Source organism: Pseudophryne corroboree, chromosome 2 (assembly GCF_028390025.1).
Source record: "Pseudophryne corroboree isolate aPseCor3 chromosome 2, aPseCor3.hap2, whole genome shotgun sequence".
In the NCBI taxonomy this organism is placed as follows: domain Eukaryota; kingdom Metazoa; phylum Chordata; class Amphibia; order Anura; family Myobatrachidae; genus Pseudophryne; species Pseudophryne corroboree.
The window spans coordinates 954,922,876-954,945,992 of NC_086445.1; the positions used below are offsets into that span (position 1 = coordinate 954,922,876).

The following is a 23,117-nucleotide window of genomic DNA, read 5'->3' on the forward strand; positions in this document are numbered from 1 at the left end:
GTCCAGACTCCATTATACCTACAAAGGGTTGTTATCCATGTTCAAAGTGTATCTGTTGTAAATTTATGGAACGTAAATCCATTAATATTAAAATGGAAACAGGGAAATGGTACAAATTAGGACACCTTGTGAACTGTAACACTGAATATGTTATCTATCGGATCACTTGCAGCTGTGGCCTATCGTATATAGGCAAAACTAAGAGAATGATTAAAATCAGAGTACAAGAACATATGAGGAACGTGAAAAACAAACTGACGTCCCATAGTCTCCCCAGACACTTTATGGATAAACACAATTCAGTTGTGACTAAGGAGAATTTCTCCTTTACCATTCTTGAATACATTCCATCAGATCCTAGAGGAAAAAGTAGAGATCTAACTTTATCCAAACAGGAGACATTTTGGATCTACTCTTTGAACACTCTCACTCCTGGTGGCTTAAACGAAGATATTGATATTGTGTCTTTCCTATAATAGTCTTCATAATAAAAGAGAAGTGAATAGTATTTAACCATTCCTATTATTAGTCCGGCCATCTTACAGTCCCCCCCCCCCTCCCCCTATGTTTATAGTTTTTTTTTTTTTTTTTTTTAAGTTTGATAAAAGGAATATACAACTTAGGGATGATTTAAGTATATATAGTATGTTCATGGTCTATCAATATATAACTCTTATGAAATGTAATATGTGGTGAATCTTTCTGTAAATGGGAAATCATGTTGATGTTGGTTATATTAATATTGTCGGTGTAATTTGAACCAGACAATTAAACACTAAACTTTAAATTTGAAACATGTCGTATCAATACTATTAGTTATTATTGCAATAAGTCACTTTAAGTATATTTTTTTATCAAATAGTTTATAATTAATATTATTTATCACAAATTGGTCACTTATATTGATTAACACTTATTTAATAAATAGCACTATTAATACCTTTATTTAATTGATGAGATAACAGCACTTTATTACTATTTAGAATTCAATATTAATGTTACAATTCTAACTGTGAAAAAATAGTTTGACTTTAATGACCAAAGAACTCTTTAATAGTAGACCTTATAAAGAATTTTTGTTTAATCTTTATTCATCACAGAAAGAATCCCTAAAGCTAACCACAAAATTTAACATCCGCTGACACATCTCCATCGAACTACGGGACCATGGCACGCAAACAGCGATCGTGACTCGCATGTGATGTACATCCGCCGGAAGTGCGTGACTGTGACACGCACGCGGTGCGTACTTCCGCCGGAACCGGAAGTGCGGTGCGTTGACACGCACGTGAGAGTGGAACGCATGTAGCGTTCAGATTTTGTCCCCTCTTATTTTTTATAATGTCAGGAAGCAGAATTGATGTTAGTTAACCAGTAAGAATGGCATTCCACATAGTACCATGAGGTCTTAACACATTACTAACTAATAATAAATTAATTAATCAGCCAGCAGGAAGTGATGTAATATCAAGGGAGCTATAAAGGGATGCCCCTATATTGCCTCTCATTCTGTAGTTGGTATTCAATGAGGTTGCACTTGTTCCTGTAAAAAGTAAGTTTGAGTACTATATTGGTATTTTTGGAACTTAGTTATTGGATGGTCTTTTTGAAAATGTATTAGATGAATGGATTCCTTAATTGAAGAGTAACTACTTAATTTTAATATGATTGTAATATACTAATTTAGTTTTACTTGTCCACAGGGAATAGTATCATTCAGGATTTGAAATTTTTCCTAAGTCCTCTTTTTGGTGACATGTATAAACAGAGGTAGACTATAAGGTTCCACCATTCTTGATTGAAAATAGGTAAAAACCAGACTAATTTAGTGCAATCATTGAATACCATATGAGGTTAAGTATTTCAGATGTTAAAAAGTTCTTCTTGCTGGTTATTAATTACAGCTGTGAACTTAATTGGCTCTCTAATGATTGATTGAATATACCACTCCCCATTGCATGTTAGATTAAAGACATCATTTAGGGGATCTGTTAGGTAACCAGTAAGAATGGCATTCCACATAGTACTATGAGGTCCTAACACATCACTAACTAATAATAAATTAATTAATCAGCCAGCAGGAAGTGATGTAATATCAAGGGAGCTATAAAGGGATGTCCTTATATTGCCTCTCATTCTGTAGTTGGGATTCAGTGAGGTTGCACTTGTTCCTGTAAAAAGTAAGTTTGAGTATTATAATTGTATATTTGGAACTTAGTTATTGGATGGTCTTTTTGAAAATTTATTAGATGAATGGATTCCTTAATTTAAGAGTAACTACTTAATTTTAGTATGATTGTAATATACTGATTTAGATTTACTTGTCCACAGGGAATAGTTTCGTTCAGGATTTGAAATTTTCCTAAGTTCTCTGTTTGGTGACATGTATAAACAGAGGTAGACTATAAGGTTCCACCATTCTTGATTGAAAATAGGTAAGAACCAGACTAATTTAGTGCAAATATTAAATACCATATGATGTTAAGATTAGTATTTCAGATGTTAAAAAGTTCTTCTTGCTGGTTATAAATTACAGCTGTGAACTTAATTGGCTCTCTAATGATTGATTGAATATACCACTCCCCATTGCATGTTAGATTAAAGACATCATTTATTAATTAGTTTTGGATAAAAAAGTTCTTCTATTTGAATCACCTTAAATACCTTACATTAAATACTGACATCAGCATGGTTTCTTATAATCAATTGAGGAAGTTGTTATATCTTCTCTGATTTGTTGGTAGCATCTATGTTATTTTAATGGTAAACAGGATGTTACAGGAACATTTCCTATTAACAATCATTTGAGTGACAAAAAACTATTTTATCTTTATCCCTTTTAGGGAACGTAACATCATCTAATTTCAACCAAATTTATATATATTTTTTTGAAGTCTATCTAGGTATGTATTGTACAATGAGTTGTAATGTGGATATAATTGTGTGTATATTGTGAATTTGAAGTTTTATGTGGACTTTAATTGGAGTGTTCTATAACTATTGGTGGTTTCTGATACTTGTAGACCCTGCCCTTTGTATCATTTCCATCAGCTGAATTGATGTTGATTATGTGGATAAATACGGAGCTATTTGATTTATATTGACATTCATAATATTCTTTCGACTTTCCCTCCCTTTTCTCTTCTTTTGACTCTCCCTCCCTCTTCCTTTTATCATTTGTATAAGGATAATGTTTATTGATTATTATAACGATAATGTTTCAGATATTATATTTATCGAATTGAATATGTGATTGGATGTAATCATTGGATATTCTAAACCTTTCTAATCAATGGTAATCACTCCTACTATAAGAACTGGTATGTATGTTAATCCACAATAGATTTCAATGGAATACTTACCTGGATAATAATATGTCTTATTAATGAAGACTATATGATTTATATATTTCCATTTGTAACTATCCAGATTCCAAACCCCTGATGAAGTCCTAACGGACGAAACGCGTTGGGTTTTGCAACGTCTGGTTAACAAAGTCCTTATCACAAACATCTGGTTGGAGATACATCCATTTTGAGTTCTGACTGTGATCACCTGGCTGTAAAATCCTCACATCCAACTGTAATTTATGTATAAGATTGTAATATTGTTTTATATGAATTTTTAGAAGGTTGTGTCAATAACGAACGCTTAGGATAAATATCGTTTGTTTCTGTACAATAAAAACTTTTAATTATTGTCATACAAAAGGCATATTGGCTCCCACGAGAATCCATTTCTATTTGTAATCTACTTTTAATACCTTATCTGACAGAGGGTATTTCTTGTTGGTTTGAGACTAGAGGTATAGCGCAAGATATTAGGGTTGATTTTTTGTTTTGTTATATATATATATATATATATATATATTTATATTTGGAATGGGGCATCATAGCATGGGCTTTCTCTGGGTTTCATTTTGTTAAGCCCTTCCCCAGACTTGCCTACCCCCCCGCATTTAGCGTGAGGCTCCCGTTTTTTGCCTAAGTCCCCCGCTGCCCAGCAAATAGATCTGCAGCTCCCGGATTTCCACTACACTCTCCGGCCCCCATTTCCGGACTGCCTATGCACAGGGAGGCTGGTTACCTGCTGCCTCTGCCAATGTTCTCCCGTGGTACATGTTCTCTGCTGCTGACATAGCTCTCCTCCTCCTTCTCTGTCTCACTGGCTGGCAGCCCCTCACTAGCAGGTGACGTCAGGTATAAAGGAGGATTGAGAAGTGTCAGCTGGTGTACCAGCCCGCATCTCCGGGACCTGGTGTAACTGTAAACAGGGTCGGGTTGCAAAGCCACGCCCCCTCACAACACGGCCACACCCCCTTTTGCAGGAATAGCTGCTTCTGCACTGTGTGTCACGGAGGTGACTCCTCTGCTTAGGTGCCTGGCTGGAACACTACTCAAAAGCTGGTAATTATGTGTGACAGCAGGGTTTCCCAGTAATCTGGAGAGGGGGGCAAGGTCCTGTATGAAAATGTGTCCAGGAACAGAGTGATGGCTGCAGGGCCATTTCTACTGGCACACCCTGCACAGATAACATCCATCTCCGAGTCCCATCCATAGTACTCCGTTTGCTGGGCGGAGTTTTGCAAAATTACGCTTCTGTGTCCTGACGTCACCTTAGTACCCTGCGGAGTTATTAGGGGACGCCGCAGAGGAGTGGGCAGGCGCCATCTGAGCAAAGCAGCAGTAAGGGCATCGGGAAATGTGTGCTCTGCCCTCCCCTCATCCTGTACTGCGGGACTCTACCTTGCATAATGTATATACTGTGCTCTGGATGGCGTAGTGTGTACAACGTGCTCTACCTGGCGTAGTGTGTACAACGTGCTCTGCCTGGCGTAGTGTGTACAATGTGCTCTGCCTGGCGTAGTGTGTACAACGTGCTCTTCCTGGCGTAGTGTGTACAACGTGCTCTGCATGGCGTAGTGTGTACAACGTGCTCTGCCTGGTGTAGTGTGTACAACGTGCTCTGCCTGGCGTAGTGTGTACAACATGCTCTGCCTGGCGTAGTGTGTACAACGTGCTCTACCTGGCGTAGTGTGTACAACGTGCTCTGCCTGGCGTAGTGTGTACAACGTGCTCTGCCTGGCGTAGTGTGTACAATGTGCTCTACCTGGCGTAATGTGTATACTGTTCTCTGCCTGGTGTAATGTGTATAATGTGTTCTACTAATTGTATATCCTACTAATTGGATGCAATTTGATGCAATGTACTAATGTGAACCCTCAAATTTTATATTTAAAAAAACTTTAAAAGGGACAGGCAGTTAAACTTTAAAGGGACAGGCAGACCTGCTCTTGTCACATATCCAGTGGGAAATAACACAACGCTCTCCAATCCCGTAAATCATGGACACAAAGTTTTTATTTTTTTACTATGGCAACTCTCGCCCTTATTTGTTAAAAGCCATTACGTCCAGGACTACTAAGGTTAAACGTAGCCAGCAGAACTATTTAACCTGCCGCGGTATAGCTAATGAGGCCCTCTGCATAGGAAACAAGAGCCCTGGGAGGAGGCTGGCACTGGCAATCACAGCACAGGAAGAGGCAGTGGGCGGAATGTACCAGTCATATGCGGTACATCCCGCCACTTACCACGGTGTTATTAATCGCATATGTACTAACATACGTGATTAGTAACACAAAGTGCAGCTCTCCTGCCGGTCCCTGGACTTATGGGATTATGACCCGGGACTCCATCTGCTCTTGCATAGAGTGACGTAACGGCCGTGGGGGATGCTGGGAGGGATCTGATCTTCTCCCTCTGACAGCACTGATGTGGAAAGAAGCCCATAGGCTTCTATAGGATAATGCCAGGTATAGCTGATGTTACCCTCCGCGTCGGAAACCCGGCGTCTGGGTCGTAGGACATACAAGAAATGCTGTAAAAACCTGAAAAGGGGTTTTTACCACATTTTCCCGTTAGTACATCCCACCCAATAAATGAGAAAACTAAACTGTTATGGTTTACCCAAGAATCTTCACAGTTAGAAACTTTCATCCCCATACTGTAATTTTATCGCACACAGAATGTGCCTGTAAGCCCTATCCATCATAATGATTGGCAGCCAGGTGTCCTGGCAGAAGCAGGAAAACTCGGCTTCTCCACCCACCAGAGACAGCATTTAATACATAACATAAACCTGCTCTGGTGGTATGTTGCTCTTCATACTATAGTTTTCACCTACCGCTCAGGACACACCACTGAGTGGCAACAGACACGCCCATAGGTGGAGCTAGACACGCCCCTTGGGTGAAACATGACACGCCTTCTCAACGACACGATTTGTGCGGCGTATTCTGCTAACACCTGCAATCTCCCTGAAAGCAGTTTTCAAAAGTAGGCAAGTATGCCTTTCCCTGAGAGACATGTGCCTTATGTCCCTATTGGAAATATGGGGGGGAGGGGGAGGCACCAATTCTCTTTCTGGCACAGGGCACCAAAAAGTCTACTTACGGCTCTGATGTATCTATCACTAAAAGGAATCCAATAACTATAGATTGTGAGCATGCAAGTAGGGCCTTCCTACCTCGATGTCTGTTTTTGACCAGTTTTCTTCTATTACTACTACTATTTCTATTACTATTGTTCTAATTGTAAAGCGCAACGGAATATGCTGCGCTATATAAGAAACTGTTAATAATAATAAGTGGAAAATTAGCAGTATGAGTGGATGAGCAATTTGAAGACCACCTTTGCTCATCCCTTAAAAGATCACTATAATATTTACTATCACTCATTAAGGGAATTATTAGATTAATTGCTTAATAACAATGCTGCATAGTAGGATTCAACCTCTATAATTATGGCAGAGGGAACAGCTGAATGCCAATACAGTGATAAATACTTGTGACATTGTATAATGAGGAGATACGCATTACTTGTGGAAGTGAAATAAATGATCTCACCAAATAAAAGATACACTTAAAGCAATGAGAAAGCTCTTATAAGAGGACTGATTGCTAACGCTCTGCATTACCAGTGGCGTAACTACTGCCCCCGCAGCCCTCGCGGTGGCTTGGAGGTGCAGAGCTGCGGGGGGCGCCGCCACTGATTTAGCGCAGAGCAGATTGACATGCGGACGAGCCGTCCGCATGTCAATCTGCTGTCTCCCTTCTTTCCGTAGCCGCTGCTGTAAGGAGGGACACGGAGGGCACAGCGCGCGCCTCTCCTGTGTCCCTCCTGTGTCTCCGGCGTGTCTATTGAATTAAGTGCCTGGTCATGAGCTCTGATTGGCTCACGAACCGGCACTTCATTTAACAAACATGCCGGAGACGCAGGAGGGACACAGGAGAGGCGCGCGCTGTGCCCTCCGCGTCCCTCCTTCACAAAAGAGCGGGGAGCAGGGGGAGCTGTACCTGGCACTGGGGGAGCATACGTGGCACTGGAGGGAAGGGGGGGAGCATATTTGGTACTTGGGGGAGCATATGTGGCACTGAAGGGGCATATGTGACACTGGGGGGTATATGTGTACCTGGCACTTGGGGGGGCATGTTTGGCATTGGGGGCATGTGTGTACCTGGCACTGTGGGGGAATATCTGGCACTGAGGGCATATGTGGCACTGGGAGCACTGCCCTAGCAACAAGCATTACCCCCTAGAAACGAGCATGACACCCAGTGCATGAAACCCCTGGCAACGAGCATGACACCCTGAGCATGAAAACCCCTGGCACTGTGCATGGAACCAAGAGCATGAAACCCCTGGCAACGAGCATGACACCCTGAGCATGAAAACCTCTGGCACCGTGCATGGAACCAAGAGCATGAAACCCCTGGCAACGAGCAGGTAATTTAAAAGTAATTAGAAACCTTACTGTAGGACTTAATGTGTAATGGGCATTGCGGTGTGTGGCATAATGTATCACGCACATTGCGGTGTGTCATAATGTGTCACAGCCAGGCATTACGGTGTGTGGCATACTATATCACGGGCATTGTGGTATGTGGTATAATGTCTCAGGGTCATTGCAGTGTGTGGCATAATGTATCACGGACATTGCGGTGTGTGTTTTCTTTCCTGTGGTGGACAACGTCTGGGCGTGCAGGTTGCAAAACTGGGGTATAAGGTAGTCTTTTCCTGCAATGACACGCCCCTTTATGTGAAGTCACGTCTATTTCAACAAAGCCACACCCCTTATTCACAACTATTGCCAGTTATGGGGGGGGGTGGGGCGTCGGAGAATTTTTGGGCTTGGGAGAGAAAAAATTCTAGTTACACCACTGTGCATTACAAAACATGTTATATACATTTCTGACAAGGATAGTTAGCCCATATATACTAATAAATAACTAATATCTAGACAGTGAGAAAAAGCAACAGCCAGAGGTCTTTTATAAGAATATAATACGCCTTTAATACACCTTTATATTTCACTTTTCTCACACTGTATTTTAAAACATCACCATTTCTTGCGACATACTGTACGTACACCTGTTTGGGAAAGCTACAATACTGAGAATCATGGCACCAGGGCATTATCACATCACAGCGAGAGTGCCGGGTATCCGCAAGACAAAATATATACAGTATGACGGTGTCACGGTTGTTGGTACTTGTGGAACCAGATTAGGTCTAGTAGTAAGTTGGCTGGAGACCCAAGGATGGAATAGTGTGGGCTTGATATATGACCTGCTCATACAGGTATGGTAGGTTCAGCTAAAGTCTATGGCTGGCCACAGGTATTTGTACAACTATGTGGAACTAGAACACTGGGGATACCAGTGCAAAGAGTGACACTTGTGGTAGTAATTGATAGCTGGAAGCTAGGATTGAACCAGCAGTTCAGGATAGCAGGATGGGATACAGACTTGAAGATATACTGGAGACTGTATTGACCAGCGGTGCAGGTTTGCAGGTATACTGGAGATAGGATAACCAGCGGTGCAGGCTTGCAGATATCCTGGATATGAGAAATCTAGCAATGCAGGTTTGCAGATATCCTGGAGATTAGATCACCAGCGGTGCAGGTTTGCAGATATCCTGAAGATGAGATCACCAGCGATGCAGTTTAGCAGATATCCTGGAGATAGGAGTCAGGAAGTGCTGAGGTTGGTAATGCACTGTCTCTCTAAGCAGGAGATTGCAGGAGCTCTCTACAAGCTTGAGGACAACAAAGCACTGACAGCTTCTCAGTGCTTGGAGCTGGAATATATACCCCTTGCTCTCTGGTGATAGGCTGACGGGATCACATGTCAGGAAAACACTACCTGGTTGGAGAGTTCTCTGCAGAGTCAGCTGATCAGGAATTAACATGCAGTACTCCAGGCTAGGCTTCAGAGTGGACTGAAGCCTAGCAGGCTGGGAAGGAGCTGGAGCCTATCTATCCTAAATTGGATGCTGTAACTGACAGCGCTGGATGTGAATGGCAGACAGCGTTTTGGTTTGCGTAGCAGGTAGGTCAAAGTGCAACAGGGAAGCACTGTAAACCTCCGTTTTGTGACAGTACCCCCTACTTTAGGCTGGTGCATTACTGAGACCGAATGGACTTACCAAATACTCATAATGCCCATCACGAGTGTTAAATGCGGTCTTCCATTCGTCGCCGGCATGTATACAAATTCAATTATATGCCCCTCTTAGATCCAGTTTTGAAAAAATTGTAGCTCCTTTAACCCGATCGAAAAATTCAGTAATTAAGGGTAGCGGTTCTTGACTGTAATGTAATTTAACCCCCTGTAATTGATACAGGGGCAGAGTCCTCCAGCCTTCTTTTTGACAAAGAAGAAACCTGCTCCTGCAGGTGAAGATGAGGGACATATGAAGCCTTTCTCAAGGTTCTCCTTGATATACTCGGACATGGCAGCTGTTTCGGGAATGGACAAAGGATAAGTTCTTCTTCTGGGTGGAGGTTTGCCAGGTATAAGTTCAACGGGAGTACTATTTTCTATGCGGTGGTAATTTGTCTTCTCCTCCCTTACTAAAGACATCAGCAAACCGGTGGTATTTCTAAGGGAGATTATAAGGAATAGGAACCTCCACCTGATGAGTTGGAATGACCTTGACAAAGTTCAGTCCAATTGAGGATTATGCTGCTGGAGCCTAGGAAGTCCAAGAACAAGAGGATGAGTTTTTCTGGTGATAACTAAAAATGAGAAAGCCTCAGAATGTAACACCCACACCTGGACGGTTAAATTTCAAGTCTCTTGGAGAATAGTCCCATGGGGTATAGGACTACCATCTACTGCCATGAGAGTGATGGCTTAAGATACAGTAGCTTCCTAGTAGGTATCTGATATTGACACAACAGGTCAGCCGAAATTACATTTTCTGCAGCGCCAGAATCTAGTAGCACAGGAAAAGTTTCAGAACCAGTGGGAAGCTGAACAGAAATAGAGAAAATGGAATCCTTCTTGCTTGGAGAGTTTTTTACGCTTTCTAGCTTCAACCCTACTCCGGAGACTAGGAACGCCCATTCTTCGGACGCTTGGAACAGGTTGTCAGTTGGTGGTCACTTTCTTCACAGCACATACAGACATTCATCTGATGACTACATTGTTTCTCTTTTGCAGACAACTTAGAGTGATTTATCTGCATAGGCTCAACATCTGAAGAAGGAGAAGGAAGGCGAGGAGGTGGACGCAGCTCAACTCGGTCAAGACAAGATTTTTCATGAATCCTTTCTCTCAGGTGAAGATCAGTTTTATTACATAAAGACATAAGATCTTTGAGAATAGAAGGCATATCTCTAGAAGCTAGCTCATCTTTGAGTCTTTTTCAGAGAGGCCATGCCAGAAAGCCATGGTCAATGCTTCCTCATTCCATTGGAATTCAGATGCTAGAGTTTGAAAGTCAATTATGTACTGTCTGACTGTCCTAGAGCCTTGGAAGATTTTCATGACATCAATGGAAGTGGACGTTGAGCATCCAGGCTCATCAAAGATTCCACGAAAAGACTGTAGAAACCTTGAGTAGTCACTGAGAATGGGATCGGATCTCTCCCACAAAGGAGATTCCCTCCTGTCCTGAAAGGCCCTTGAGTAGGTAACGATGAATGCCACCTTAGACTTGAAGGAGGGAACATTTTCAGGAAGAAGTGTGAAATGCACATCACAGAGATTTAGAAATCCCCTATAGAGCTTTGGATTTCCATTGAATTTCTCTGGCGTAGGGAGGCAGATGGCCTTGGAAGATGCAGTAGAACCTTGGTATAATGCACAGGCAGTAGATTGCGATGAGGGTGTAGCCAAAGATGTTTGAAACCAATCTTGCAGTGCAGCGAGGTCCTGTAAGCCTTTCACCATCTGTCATTGCATTGTTTCCAGAACCTACAGGTGTGCCACTATAGCTTGCAGCACATCGGCACTTAAACCATCGCTGCCTGCCAGATCAATTTGGTCAGTGCTTACTGTCATGGTTGTTGGCACTTGTGGAACCGGACGAGGTCTAGTAGCAAGTTAGCTGGAGACCCGAGGAAGGAATAGTGTGGACTTGTTATATGACCTGCTCATACAGGCGTGGCAGGTTTGGCTAAAGTCTATGGCTGGCCCAAGGTGTTTATACAACTATGGGAAACTAGAACACTGGGGATACCAGTGCAAAGATAGTTGAGTGAGACTTGTGGTAGAAATTGATATATGGAAGCTAGGATTGAACCAGCAGTTCAGGATAGCTGGATAGCTGGAAGCTGGGATTGAACCAGCAGTACAGGATAGCTGGAAGCTGGGACTAAACCAGCAGTACAGGATAGCTGGAACCTGGGATTTAACCAACAGTACAGGATAGCTGGATAGGATAACTCAGTGATACAGGCTTGCAGATATACTGGAGATTGTATTGACTAGCGGTGCAGGTTTGCAGATATGCTGGAGATGAGATATCCAGCGGTGCAGGCTTGCAGATACCCTGGAGATGAGATAACCAGCAGTGCAGGTTTGCAAATATACTGGAGATGAGATATCCTGGAGATGATATCACCAGCAGTGCAGGTTTGCAGATATCCTGGAGATAGGAGTCAGGAAGTGCTGAAGTTGGTAATGCACTGTCTCTCTAAGCAGGAGATTGCAGGAGCTCTCTACAGGCTTGAGGACAACAAAACACTGATAGCTTCTCAGTGCTTGGAACTGGAATATATATACCCCTTGCTCTCTGGTGATAGGCTGAAGGGATCACATGTCAGGTAAACACTACCTGATTGGAGAGTTCTCTGCAGAGTCAGCTGATCAGGAAATAACATGCAGTACTCCAGGCTAGGCTTCAGAGTGGATTGAAGTCTAGCAGGCCGGGAAGGAGCTGGAGCCTAACTATCCTAAAATAGATGCTGTGACTGACAGCATGGGATGTCAGATGGACCAGCGAATGGCGGACAACGCTTTAGACTGTGTCGCAGGTAGGTCAAAGTGTGACTGGGAAACACTGTAAACCTCAGCGGCCTCTGGACCTAGAATCTCCCATAATTCATCTGGGGGTCAGGCTTTCAGATTTGTAGCTCCATCTACATAAAATTCTCTTCCATGCACAGTTTGAGAAACCTCATTCTAGAAGCCTTCAAAAACAGGCTCAAGACTTACCTATTTACTCACTCACATATTTCACTAATATCTACTGTTAAGCTTGTTCTTATTTTGTACTGTGAGGGCAAATGTAAAACACTTTGAGTGCTACATAACTAACATTATATATTTACAGTACTGTGCAAAAGTTTTAGGCAGGTGTGGAAAAAATGTTGCAAAGTAAGATCGCTTTAAAAAATTAGAGATGTGCGGAGGACACTTTTTCGGGTTTTGCATTTTGGTTTTGGATCCAGATCTCCGCTCATGTTTTAGATCTGGATTGGTTTTGCTAAAACTACTCTTTCGGGCTTTGGTTTTGGATCTGGATTTTAAAAATAAACAAACATAAAAACAGCTAAAATCACAGAATTTGGGGGTATTTTTAATCCTACAGTTTTATTGACCTCAATAACGTTAATTTCAACTAATTTCCAGTCTATTCTGAACACCTCACAATGGTGGTCATTCCGAGATGTTCGCTTGTTATTTTTTTTCTCGCAATGGAGCGATTAGTCGCTAATGCGCATGCGCAATATCCGCAGTGCGACTGCGCCAAGTAAATTTGCTATGCAGTTAGGAATTTTACTCACGGCATTACGAGGTTTTTTCTTCGTTCAGGTGATCGTAATGTGATTGACAGGAAGTGGGTATTTCTGGGCGGAAACTGGCCGTTTTATGGGTGTGTGAAAAAACGCTGCCGTTTCTGGGAAAAACGCATGAGTGTCTGAAGAAACGGGGGAGTGTCTGGGCGAACGCTGGGAGTATTTGTGACGTCAAACCAGGAACGAAACTGACTGAACTGATCGCAGTTGCCGAGTAAGTGTGGAGCTACTCAGAAACTGCTAAGAAGTGTCTATTCGCAATTCTGCTAATCTTTCGTTTGCAATTTTACTATGCTAAGATTCACTCCCAGTAGGCGGCGGCTTAGCATGTGCAATGCTGCTAAAAGCAGCTTGCGAGCGAACAACTCGGAATGAGGGCCAATATTGTTTTTAGGCCAACAGGTTGCACCGAGGTAGCTGGATTAAGCTAAACGGCACAAGTGGGCAGCACAAACACGTGGCCCATCTAGGAGTGGCACTGCAGTGGCAGACAGGATGGCCCTTTTAAAAACTGGGCCCCAAAGGGAACATAATACAAAGAAAAAAAGAGGTGCAAGATGTTATGTTATTTAAACAGAACATGCACAGTTTAATAAACCCATCATTTCAGCGACAGGTGGTCCCACTGGAAAAGTTTGCCAAGTTCTCCGAATCATAGCTAGCTACAAACATACCACCTCCATATTTGATTACTTTTTTTACATTATGAGAATAGGCAAGAGGAAGAGGACAGTGTCAAGAAGGTGATTAAAAATTAGAGAGGCACAGGCAATCAGGAACAACACACAGGCTTTTCATCTCCACTCCAATATTGGTGTGAAACAGAAAGGATTTTAACCAAGCAAATATATAATTACCACATTACTGGACAAAATGAAAAACTAGGGGTAAAAGCCTCTGAATTTGTACCCTCTTCTCGATTTTCAGGGATTAAGATAATCTCGGATTTAATGATGGAATGCAAATAAACTGGTGTATACCACAGGATCAAGATTGGATATTTTCCCTTCCACGGAGTCTGGAGACTTATTTTGTGAAAATCCATGTTTTTTTTTTCTTCCCATTTATTTATTGAATTTTTATTTACATATTTTGTGGCAGATGCTTTATTTTCATTTTTCACACCTCCCAGTTACATGCATGTGAGCATACCGGTTTATTTTATTCATATTTTATGTTTATATTTTATGTTTAAATAAAGCAGCCCCTTAGATGTTTTAGCAGCACCTCTGCAGTGATGAGCGGTGCATGAGGAAGAGCCTTTCCTATCATACTAACGTTTGTGCCAGAGTTTTCGCTGTATAAAGTATATGAAAAATACAAAGAATTTGTTTGAAATATCTTATTTGCATTATTCTAATAATTTTTATAGTCAAAACTTTGGAGTAAAAAGTCTATGGCAGGTGAGTATCTTTTCTGCACATCTCTAATCAAAACTCACCAAATTTCCAGGAGTTACAGTACTGCTGCACCTGTGTATAATGCCCAGATGAACCCTTTGGCTCATATATTGCGTGTAAATCTGGCTCTGGTGCTAGCCAGTGCCTCCTGAGCTATTTAGCTCACCACATGTTCCTGCCCTTGTGAGCCCCCACAGCAGCCCCCGGATAAGCCAAGTTGAGTTCAGGTGGATTCGGTACAGTACTAAGCTGGACTGTGCAGTGAATTTTTTGTTATTGATCCCCTGTCCTAGTGGAGCTTTCCACTCTACAGTCGAAACTCATTTCATACTATTAGGAGGACTGTGGGAGGAAGCAATCCTAACCTCTGTGCCAACAGCATGCTTTAGACATCTTCCTTGCTGTAAGCCACCAGGAGACTCCATAATGGGCCTTATTCAGTAACTGTTGGTGCCACACAGGAGCTCCTGGCCCATCTAGTGCTGCAGTGCAATGGAAAGCTGATGCAATGCAAGATTACTGAAAATCTGTTCTTCTAAAGGCCAGTACTCACGGGCCGATGCTGGAGAGATGTGTGCTGAGCGAACCGCTCAGCACACATCTCTCCCGGCGCTCAGCACAGCGCGATCTGTGCTGAGCGTGCGGGGGGAGACGGGGGGGCCGCTCACTTCACCCAGCGGGTGAAGTGAGCGACCCGCTAGATTGGCCTGCATGCAGGCCAATCTAGCAGCAGCGATAGCGATGCGCGGGGCTGCGCATCGCTATTGCTGTTAGGGCTACACACGGAGCGATCTTGCTAAAAATCTAAGCAATCTAGTCAGATTGCTTAGATTATCGCTCCGTGTGTACCCCCCCTTAACACCGCAAAATCTTGCGATAACACTACGCAGCCCTTGCATTGTCCAATATTAAGGAGAAAACATTTACAAAATAAATGAAAAGAACTCTGTACAACAAATGCGCATTTTGTAAATAATCTCAAATTGTGGAACATTAATAATAAATCAAAACTAATGGTGCTATTCATTTGAGTTACTTACATGAAATAATTGAGAAGAACCTCTCTCTAATGCTGGGTACACAGTGCATACTACAAGTTGTAGATGAGCGGGTACAGACAGGGCACCCCTGGAATTATATGGCATACATATATACATAGGTGCAGATGGAAAACCTAGTTTTCTTTAGCAGTTGCACTGGATTATGATTCAGTCTCCTCTGAGCCTGACTGACTTTGGCCACAAATGTGTTCTCATTGGAAAATACTTCGTCAAAATTGCAATCTCCATTTCTCCTTTGCGGATATATGTTTTCACAAATTTGGTTGTGATGTTGAAGCTGGTTTCATATTCTGCTCTAGGCTTAAATTTAAACCTAGGATAAACTACAGCAGCACCTCTGCACTTATACAGCATAGGCAGGACCCCTGGAGAATTACACAGCAAAGCAGAAAGGCTACAGCACCACTGGACTTAAACGGCAGTGGGGAAGCACCCCATATAGGGCAGCACCCCTGTTGTATAAACAGGACATGCACACTATAACAAACCAATCAATCATTTTAGCAACAGGGTCTGCCACATGACTGTGGCTTAAATGATTGCTTTGTTTGGGCCCCCACTAAAAAAGAAGCATTATAAATCATTATGGTTTGTAAATATATTTTTGCATTACCATGTATCACAATAAAATGAACACTATTTGTGTTCAAAGTGAAAGGCAATAAGAATAAATTGTATTACTAAACTCAGTACCCAGACACAACAATCAGGCCCACAAACAGAAGAGGAAGCTGACCCAAGTTCACAGTCTACTCAATTACAGCCAGGTAAAGAGAGAAAAAAATATTTGGCAGGATGGAGTTGGACATTCTTGTTCTGCACGCCATGGAACAAATCCACTATGTCTCAAAAAATATGTGGCCAGGAACCATGGAGCGCATCTGGGGAGGAAAATCACCATCTTCCTCTTTTTTTAAATGGCTGAAGGGGTGGTTCTGGGGATTGGCATCTGCATGTGTATGTGCGAGAGCCCTGTCCAGTGAGATGTTGTTCCTGGGCAGGTCTAGGGGATGGGGCAGGTGTTGTTGACTCCCTTAGACTCTGGCCATGGAATGCTGTGATGGCCTGCATGCTTTGGACAATGGGGCCAAGAATGGGGGTTATCTCATGCATGCCTTGACGGATAGTAGAGGTGAGCTCATGGACCCCCAGGAGCATCTGTTGCTGAAACTCCTCATTTCTTTGGCCATGGTTTCAGATGGCCAATAGAACTCCTCCTGGAGAGTTGGTTGGTGGGGGGGTTCCTCTGTGTGTTCCCACGGAGGTGAGCTGTCTGGGCCCACATCAGAGTTGGTTTCAGAAACACCCTCACCTACTGGGCCCTGCTCCTTCCTCCTCTGCACAGCCAGATACTGGTAGTTGCTGGGCCATTTGGCCTTGCCTTCTTTTATTGGAACGCTGCACGCAGTTGGGCATTGATGGCTTGTATTTCCTCAGCAATGGGATCCATGATGCTGGTACCATCTGCGTATGGTTCTGGGGGGGGGGGGTTTATACATGCTTAATGTAATTTTGCACAGGTGATGCAAACACAATTGGCAAAATTGATAAACATTGTTTTCCATATTTAAGGTGACTCTATGCATATGTGTATTGTGGGTGTTGATCTTGGAGAGCGTGTGATGTTAGTGTTGAAGGTAAGTGGGTTTTTATATGTTTTCAAGTTAAACATGTATTAGAAGTACATATTTCCTTTAACTAATATGTGTTATGTAATGTTTTATGTAGAGTGTTGGTGTTTCAAATTGCAACTGTGTTTGCGCTGGTAAGTATGTGGTGTGGTAATGGTTGTTTGTGTTTGCACAGTGTGTCTGTGTAATACATGTCTGTATGTGTGTTGTGAAAGGTTTTTCCAGTATTGTGCAAAGCAGTACATTTTTTTTTTCATCTGCGATAACTTTTTTGTTATTCATTTTTGTAAATGGTGGTATGCAGTCGCACAACATGTTTTACAAAAAATATATGTTTTTTTGTTTGCTCTTAGAGGGTACATTTGCGGTTTATAAAGATTGTTGTGTGGTTGACACCAAAATTTTTAGTTATGCTGGTAAGCGTGCATGTTGTAGTGGTGTGTTGGTTTGTACATTTTTACCCAAGTGTGTTTTGGTATTCATTATATTTTTCCTGTGTTTCTGTGTACTTCTCAAGGGTGCATGTTATTTATTTTGTTGATTTTGCGGAGCAGGCATACTGTATAAATATTAGCAAATATGCTTAATATGCCATTGGCACCTAGCGAGCTGCCGCATTTAGAATCAGGGAGCTGCAGCTCCGTACTGCTGTAATGGACTGCCCCATAAGCCAGTCAGGCCCTTATATATCCACACGGAGGTTGCACGCAGACTGGGGGTCATTCCGACCCGCTCGCTGCAGTTTCTCACAGCGCTGTGATCGGGTCGGAACGGCGCATGCCATTCGTCATTGCCTAGCAATCGCCTCTGAGGCAGAGGTGGTCGCTGGGCGAGAGGGGGCTGGACGGCGGTGTTAAGCCACCATTTAGTGGGCACGGTCCAGCCAACGCAGGCGTGGCCGGTCTGTTGGGGGGGCAGTCTGCAGCGTGACATCACACGCAGCCACTGCGGGCCGGGGAGCGACGAGTAGCTCCTGGCCAGCATGCTAAATCTGCACTGGTCGGGAGCTATTCTTGAAGTGCAAAGGCATTGCCGCTGTGCGATGCCTTTGCACTACTGTGGGGGAGAGGGGGGGGCTGGCACCGACATGTGGGGCGGACTAGTCCGCCCCCCGACATGTGGGGCGGACTAGCCCTGTGTCCCCCCCACGTCAGGTGAACCATTATCCATAGTCCATTTAGAGCGATGATGGTCGTACCTACGCCACCAGCCAAGTTTGCTGGTGCAATTATGCCAAATACCGCAACATAAGTAATGCATACTGTAGCGTTACAGTGGATTCATGTGCGCATGAGTGTGTTTGTTGTTAGCCGTTAAACAGATATTTGAATTCATAAGTGTGTATGTTGTTTAGCCTGTAGATAGTGTTAATGTATGTAGGTATGCATGGACGTTTGTATGCATGTATACAGTATGTGTGGGGGTTGTCTGTTTACTAATTTACAAACAATGAATATAACTTATGTACATGTTTTATTTTTAAATTATATTGTGTTTTTTTTATCCATAAAAATAAGGTTAATTATATTTTTTAAATAGTTAAACAAAAAAATATATATATTTTATGCATTCTAGAGTAGCCTATTAGGAACAGTTTTATAGCACGCAGCAAATTCAATTGCGCTTTACAACTGGACACAATTAGAAGACAAAACTGGGTAAAAATGAACAGTCAGAGGTAGGAGGGCCCTGCTTACAATCTATAGCTAATTTGTGTGAATTAAATTTGCATTATGAAGCTTATGTTTTTTCAAACGGTGTTCCTTTCTCCTCAGGCAGAGCACAAAGGAGGAGTGGGAGGCCACAACCAACACAGCTGTCCTATTACTCCCATCAAGCTTCACCCACCCACGACTTGCCCTCCCCCTCTGAATCGGATTCTCCTTCCCCAATCCAACCTCCCACCCCCTTTCAAGCCCCTTTCCCCATCAAACCTCCATCCCCCCCTCAAGCCACAGAAGGAATGCAGCCACCACCAGAGGGAGGAGTATGAGTGGGTGGCCGTTGTCAAAAGTAAGCATAATTATAATTAATTTAATGTAGCTTTATTATGTTTAATATACTACATGTGTCTTGAACCTGTGTCCCTCCAGCAGCTGTGGAACTACACATCCCAGCATTCCCTGCCACAATTTTACTATTAAGGCTTGATATCACTGAGGCAGGGCATGCTGGGATGTATATGTAATACCCTGCTATGCAAGATACTACTTTATATCTGACACTGTGCAGTGCACTACAACGCATTTCACAGGCAGATAATTCCCAACAGTCTCTGCAGCTGCTCAAGAGATCAGGAGGTGGTCACATGACCAATGTCAGGTGTGACAGTTGGTGGAGGTTAGGCGGACATCTTAGTGAGAGGACGGTGGCTGGACCGGTGTGAGGTACTGCGCAGGTTGCCTGTAAAAGGCCACTGTCCCCTTGACCGGAGTTGGAGAAGTGGCAACCAGAGAGCAGTGGGGGCCTCCCACAGCATATCTACAGCTTCCAGTGATCGCAGCTGACGTGGGAGTGTGGTGATGTGGCTCCCATCCTCTATGGGGGCAGTTCCCAGCCTGAGAGAGAGGACGGTGCTTCATTGAACAGAAGCTGGTGAGCAAACACTGGGTGCATTGCACCTATCAGATCCAGGAACCCTTGCTGGGAATATTCTGTCAGCAGTTTACCCTCTCCTTGCTGCAGCTGCTGTTAAATCATTTAGCATTACAGACTTGCAGTTTGGAGACTGAAGGGAGGACTGCATACGTGCCTATACTTATTTATACATGCCACGAACATACACTCAGTATCAGCGGACACGCTTCTAGAGAGTCAAAGGAAAGTAATTTCATCTGTAACAGTTATATTTTAGCGGCCAACACAGTGATATGGACCAGTAGCTGCAGGCCAAAGTAGCCGAGACACATTGAGCGGCTTATATACTTAGTGATACAGGCGCATTCAGCAGCTCACCCTTAAAAGCAGAGAGGTGAGCCGGGGCCAAGTCTGGACCAAGTGATACAGTTAACCTAGCTAGGTTCATCACAGTGTTACAGAGATTATGGACAGTCTTCACTAAGGAACAGTTCTTTAGATCCACGTAATAAACTTCAGCTGGCTAGTAACAAATTGAGCTCGGAGACTACCCAGGGAGTAATTAGAAAAAAAAATAGCAGTCTCCACCGTTACTGCAGCAGCATGCAAGGTAACATCACTGCAATTCCTCACAGAACTCCAACACCAAGCCCTCTGGCTACACAGAATAAGGTGCCTTTCTTCTTATGTGATTTCTCCATTATTACTTTTAGCATACCCAGATTCAGTGATTAATCTCAGGAGATTAACTATCTAGAGAAAGTTCACCATAACTATGAAAAAAAATATATATATATATATATATATATATATATATATATATATATATATATATATATATATATATATATATATATATATACACACACACACAGCTGATTGGAACAGTGTGAACTACAGAGAGGCATTGCGACAGTCATTCATACTGACTCTTTGTAAAAACAATTCTGGCCCAATCCTGGGAATTAATTGTCTTATAAGCTTTTGAATAAGCAAAGTGATAATCCATGAGGTGAAATTTTATCCAATACCGTTCTGGCAATGTGTCTACTTATTGAAGATTTATGTGCTGATTATCTGTAATGAAGTCTCTTGATTGTAAAGCCCCTGATGAAGTCCGTTGGACGAAACGCGTTGGGTTTTTGAGACAACTATTGCGTTCTTCAAGAGGCACCACTATATGATTAAGAATGGAACATTGTTTTCAATCATCTCGTGTATAAAGTATCATGGAATGTAATTGAACAATTTTATGTATTGTATCTTTAAAGGAAATAAAATCCTTTTTTAAGAATAATAACATAAGGATACTATTTATACTGTCATAGACCAGAGCACTAATACAAGCTCCTTTGGGAAATCTTCATATATATATATATATATAATATATATATATATATATATATATATATATTTTATATGAACATTACAGAGGTTACAAAGGGGCCCCAATTAAAAGGTAATTATTATTGTGAATGCTATTCTAAATTTATGTTTTCTCTTAGTAGCATTGTTATTCTCTAAATATTGTGCATTGTAATACCTTTTTTTATGTAAGCAACATATGTTGAGTATAATACAAATACTGTTTCGCTCTTGACTACTCGAAGCTTCACAGTAAAAGGAAGAAGTTACACTGAAGTGTTACAGTTGAATAAAATTCCAGTCTCTAGATATTGTCATTAATGTCTTTACAAAAAGTATTTTAAAATAAGTGTATTCGAAATTGCACATGATACTTACCTTGGTGGGTATTACATATAGTTCCATAGCAGCTGCAGGGACACGGTTTAATACACATGTACTGCAACAGATTACATTAAAACATTCGATTTAGATAACTGGGTCAGACAGAGGTATGAAGGCCCTGCTCCCAAAATATATGGTGCTCTGAATTAACAATGCTAGGAACTAATTCAAGCACTATCATAGCGGTCCAAAAACATTAAAGACATTATTGATGTCTTTGTAATGAAATATTAAGGATTTTGAAAGTCATGTGTTGTAGGATTTATAAGCCTTGCCTGAATAGCTTAATTTACATGGTATGAATGCAAAGATTAAGCCTACAGGACAGTCTTATGATGTGTGGGAGGCCATTACATAGCATGGGTAGTGGGCCTACAAACTCCTGCAATTGTGTTTTGAACAAGTGAGCCATGAAGACAACAGCAGGGGTGTATCTAGGGATCTGAGCACCCCTGGCAAAGTAAGGAACTGGTGCCTCCCACACCTAGGGACACAGAGGGAGAATTACAGGGAGGCTGAGGTCAGGGAGAATTACAGGTGTGTGCGGGCAGGGACACTGAGGGGGAATTATGGGGAGGGTGTGGGCAGAGACAATGAGCAGGGAGGCTGAGGTCAGGGACACTAAGGGGCAATAACAGGGAGGTTTCGGGTAGGGAAAGTGAGAGGGAGGGGCTAAAGGGAGGCGGAGGTCAAGCACACCGAGGGGCAATTACAGGGAGAATGCGGGAAGGAACACTGAGGGAATTACAGGAGTGTGCAGGAAGGGACATGAGGAGGGAGTTACAGGGAGGCCGAGGTCAGAACACTGAGGGAGAATTAATGGGAGGGTGCAGGCAGAGACACTGAGGGGGAATTACGGTTAGGGTACAAGTAGGGACACAGAGGTAATTACGGGGAGGGTGCAGGCTGGGATACGGAGGGGGAATTATGGGAAGGGTGTGGGCAGGGACAGAGGAAATTACAGGAGTGTATGGGTAGAGTCACTGAGGGGGCAGTTACAGGGATGGTGTGGGCAGGAACACTAAGGGGGAATTAAAAGGAGGATGCAGAAAGGGACACTGAGGGGATATATGCACACATACAGTTAAAAAACTGTCTAGGTGTGATGGCACTACATGTCCCAGCAAATCCAGTTGACAAGGTGTGCTGGGACTTGTAGTCTCACAGCTGGGCAGGCAGTCACTAATCTAGATACCTCTCCATACAGAGTTCTGTAACCTGTGATCCAGACTGCCAGGATAAACTATGCAGTGCAGCTACGGTAAATGTACAGGTATGCTCACGCTGCACTGCTGACTGGTGTGGATTGTAGTGGCTGGTGTTTGGTGACAGACCGCATGGACCCAATGAGAAGGGGAACAGATGAGGTAGAGGAAGTGCCCCTCTCCCCGGCTATTTTCACCCTCGTGACTGTAGTCACAGAGAATGTCAGAGTGTAATACGCTTCAGAGATTCCAGCAGTGGATGAGAACTGCTAAGGGATGTACTCAGTGAGAAGAACTACTATGTAATTCTACCCCCTGGCATGGGTGGCACTGCCGGGCACCCCCTCCTAAGGCTGGTGCCCCTGGCAAGTGCCATCCTGGCCAATAGGAAGATACACCCCCTGG

At 42.9% G+C, this 23,117-nt stretch overlaps 1 protein-coding gene and 1 long non-coding RNA gene across 3 annotated transcripts in view; one reads left to right on the forward strand and one right to left on the reverse strand.

Moving 5' to 3' along the window:
* The window catches only part of LOC135026993 (uncharacterized), a 176,625-nt gene that overhangs the window by 91,393 nt on the left and 62,115 nt on the right, over window positions 1-23,117 (reverse strand). The window contains exon 10 of the mRNA XM_063953671.1: window positions 21,502-21,562. Within this exon, the coding sequence (XP_063809741.1) occupies window positions 21,502-21,562 (61 nt within the window). The remainder of the gene's footprint in view (window positions 1-21,501; window positions 21,563-23,117) is intronic.
* On the forward strand, window positions 1,438-3,714 carry LOC135050135 (uncharacterized). 2 transcript variants are annotated; one of them, XR_010241547.1, is made up of 5 exons: window positions 1,438-1,552; window positions 2,332-2,435; window positions 2,844-2,903; window positions 3,225-3,320; window positions 3,430-3,714. It is a non-coding gene; the product is annotated as an uncharacterized LOC135050135 (long non-coding RNA). The 2 variants fall into 2 exon arrangements; XR_010241548.1 differs by lacking the exon at window positions 2,844-2,903 and having other exon boundaries at window positions 1,443-1,552.